This window comes from Sinocyclocheilus anshuiensis, unplaced genomic scaffold (genome assembly GCF_001515605.1).
Source record: "Sinocyclocheilus anshuiensis isolate Anshui unplaced genomic scaffold, SAMN03320099.WGS_v1.1 scaffold3745, whole genome shotgun sequence".
In the NCBI taxonomy this organism is placed as follows: domain Eukaryota; kingdom Metazoa; phylum Chordata; class Actinopteri; order Cypriniformes; family Cyprinidae; genus Sinocyclocheilus; species Sinocyclocheilus anshuiensis.
Genome location: NW_015547637.1, coordinates 26498 through 29964, shown reverse-complemented (window position 1 = coordinate 29964; position 3467 = coordinate 26498). Strand labels below are relative to the sequence as shown.

General features: G+C 50.9%; 1 protein-coding gene across 1 annotated transcript in view; it reads right to left on the bottom strand.

Annotated features, from left to right (window-relative positions):
- Positions 1–3467, bottom strand: part of LOC107701827 (otopetrin-1) — a 15496-nt gene that overhangs the window by 2435 nt on the left and 9594 nt on the right. The window contains exons 4-5 of the mRNA XM_016503952.1: positions 897–955; positions 15–772 (exon numbers count right to left, since the gene is read on the bottom strand). Of these exons, the coding sequence (XP_016359438.1) occupies positions 15–772; positions 897–955 (817 nt within the window). The remainder of the gene's footprint in view (positions 1–14; positions 773–896; positions 956–3467) is intronic.

The window sequence follows — 3467 nt, the reverse complement described above, 5'->3', positions numbered from 1 at the left end:
CTGCTGAACGCTGCTCTGTTCTTGGGCGTCTCTCCCTCCAGAGTCGTGCAGAGCTTGTCCTGCGCCTCGTAGGCGCGGTTCACGATGCCGTCGTACGGCGGGACCATGGGCGCCGGTGTGACGGAGAAGATCTCAGGCACAGGCGCGTCGTCCGGATCCCTGTGGCGGCGGTACAGCGACTCCACAATGAACAGGTTCTGCACACACTTCTCCAGCACCAGCAGCAGCGAGTACGCCAGGCAGGTCCAGCGGAAGCTCGGAGAACTGCGTCCCGCCGCCGCCACCGCCACCACGCTGCACCACGACATCAGCCAGGAGCCCAGCGACGAGCCCAGCAGCAGCTCCGTATCCAGCGTGCGTGACGGGTTCGAACCCATGTCCATTGGCCAGTCCTCCACGCGGTACACCAGCAGCCCGGCTCCGCTCGCGACACACATGCAGCTCAGCATCACCACACCGTAGCAGTAGAACATGGAGACGGCGGCCTGAGGAGACTTCTCCACGTGGATGAGGTAGACCACCAGGACCGTGACGGAGCTGGCCAGCGCCAGCAGACCCAGCAGCGGGCCGAGCAGCAGACACGGGCTCCTCGTGCTGGGACGCTTGTGGTTGCTGTGGAGGTCCAGCGTCCGGCCGATGTTCTTCCACATGACGAACAGCATGGCCGAGACGAAGATGTGGTACTCGATGTTGAAGGGGTACAGGTAGTAGAGGCTGGTGGAGAACATGGAGCAGACGCTGGTGGTGCAGTTACAGTGCGGCTCCGCTTCCACTGTGCACACACACACACACACACGCACGCACACACACACACACACACAGACGCACACACAGACACAGAGAGAGAAGATAAGTTGACAAACGGTCAGATTCACGCAATAGGATTCAATTCAAACAATGGGAACGCTCTCCAAATGACTGAGAAATAAGGATGTCGAATGGAGCCTTTTCACATCTGCAGGATTCTCGTCATAGACAGATATGAATTTTCCATTTCCCGTAGCATAAGAAAAAACCCACCATACCGTTTCCTCAGATTAAATCATAGAAAGATTGTACTATTTACATAACGTAGTACAGAAATAGAACTCAATATAGAACATATAGAAAACACTTTACAATAAGGTACCATTTGTAAACATCAGTTAACATAAACCAGGGTCAGTACAGTTAACAAAAACCACTTAAAATAAAATTTGACTGAACTAAAACTTGAGGTTCTAAAAAAGAAGGTGAATCGTATTTTATTTAATCTAGTTCCAAGAAAACATTGCTCATTTTCATTTAGTTTAATGTGATGTTTTAAAATAATTACAACTAAAAGTCAAGTCACGTCACCTTTATTTGTATAGTGCTTTATACAATACTGATTGTGTCAAAGCAGCTTTACAGTGTCAAACAGGAAAAGAGTTAATTATCTAAAATTAGAATTAATAGAAACTATAATAGTATCTCAATGCTACTAAAATAACACTGACATGAACTAACAATGAAAAATAATTTATTAATTTTAGTTAAACATCAACATTTACTAATATATTATTATGCTTTTATTAACTAATTAAATACTAATAAATAAATTAATTACTGTAAATGAATAACAGATGTTTAGGAATGAAGTGATTTAGTAATGTTAGTTAATGCATTAACCAATGTTAACTAATGGGACCTTATCATAAAGTGTAATGTGAAATTTTTGCTAGATTCAGGATGGTAATATGTGTGGAAACACATCGTCACTGTCAGTGAAAAGAGTCCACTGGAGTTTGAAATAGAATTGAAAGAAATTCTGACTCTCTGACGCCATCTAGAGGATCAATTCACCATAAAACCATAAACCTACTGCAAACTATAGCAAAAGTTTCTACTTGATAATGAAGAGCTGTGGTAGCAGAAAGAGAGGAGAGGAGAACAGGAGACGAGAGGAGAGGAGACGAGAGGGGAGGGGAGGAGATGGGAGGAGAGGAGATGAGAGGAGACGAGAGGAGAGGAGAGGAGGAAAGGAGACGAGACGAGACGAGACGAGACGAGACGAGACGAGACGAGACGAGACGAGACGAGACGAGACGAGACGAGACGAGACGAGACGAGACGAGACGAGACGAGACGAGACGAGACGAGACGAGACGAGACGAGACGAGACGAGACGAGACGAGACGAGACGAGACGAGACGAGACGAGACGAGACGAGACGAGACGAGACGAGACGAGACGAGACGAGACGAGACGAGACGAGACGAGACGAGACGAGACGAGACGAGACGAGACGAGACGAGACGAGACGAGACGAGACGAGACGAGACGAGACGAGACGAGACGAGACGAGACGAGACGAGACGAGACGAGACGAGACGAGACGAGACGAGACGAGACGAGACGAGACGAGACGAGACGAGACGAGACGAGACGAGACGAGACGAGACGAGACGAGACGAGACGAGACGAGACGAGACGAGACGAGACGAGACGAGACGAGACGAGACGAGACGAGACGAGACGAGACGAGACGAGACGAGACGAGACGAGACGAGACGAGACGAGACGAGACGAGACGAGACGAGACGAGACGAGACGAGACGAGACGAGACGAGACGAGACGAGACGAGACGAGACGAGACGAGACGAGACGAGACGAGACGAGACGAGACGAGACGAGACGAGACGAGACGAGACGAGACGAGACGAGACGAGACGAGACGAGACGAGACGAGACGAGACGAGACGAGACGAGACGAGACGAGACGAGACGAGACGAGACGAGACGAGACGAGACGAGACGAGACGAGACGAGACGAGACGAGACGAGACGAGACGAGACGAGACGAGACGAGACGAGACGAGACGAGACGAGACGAGACGAGACGAGACGAGACGAGACGAGACGAGACGAGACGAGACGAGACGAGACGAGACGAGACGAGACGAGACGAGACGAGACGAGACGAGACGAGACGAGACGAGACGAGACGAGACGAGACGAGACGAGACGAGACGAGACGAGACGAGACGAGACGAGACGAGACGAGACGAGACGAGACGAGACGAGACGAGACGAGACGAGACGAGACGAGACGAGACGAGACGAGACGAGACGAGAAGAGAAGAGAAGAGAGGAGAGGAGAGGAGACGAGAGGAGAAGAGTGGAGACGAGACGAGAGGAGACGAGAGGAGAGGAGAGCAGACGAGAAGAGAGGAGACGAGGAGAGGAGACGGGAGGTATGGGAAGCCAAACAACCCAAAAGTGGGATGAAACAGCGCGGTATTAAAGTGTTCAATGGACCGAGCTGCGCGACCGACTCGACAGCGCAGAGAGGACGTGTTTACTAGCACCACCGAACTGACAGCGCGGCGCTGATCAAGTTACAACAGCGCAGCGCGAACATTACTCTTCTTCTTCTTCTTCTTCATGTTTTATGGCGGGTGGCATCCAACGTTAAGGTGCATTACCGCCACCTACTATACTGGAG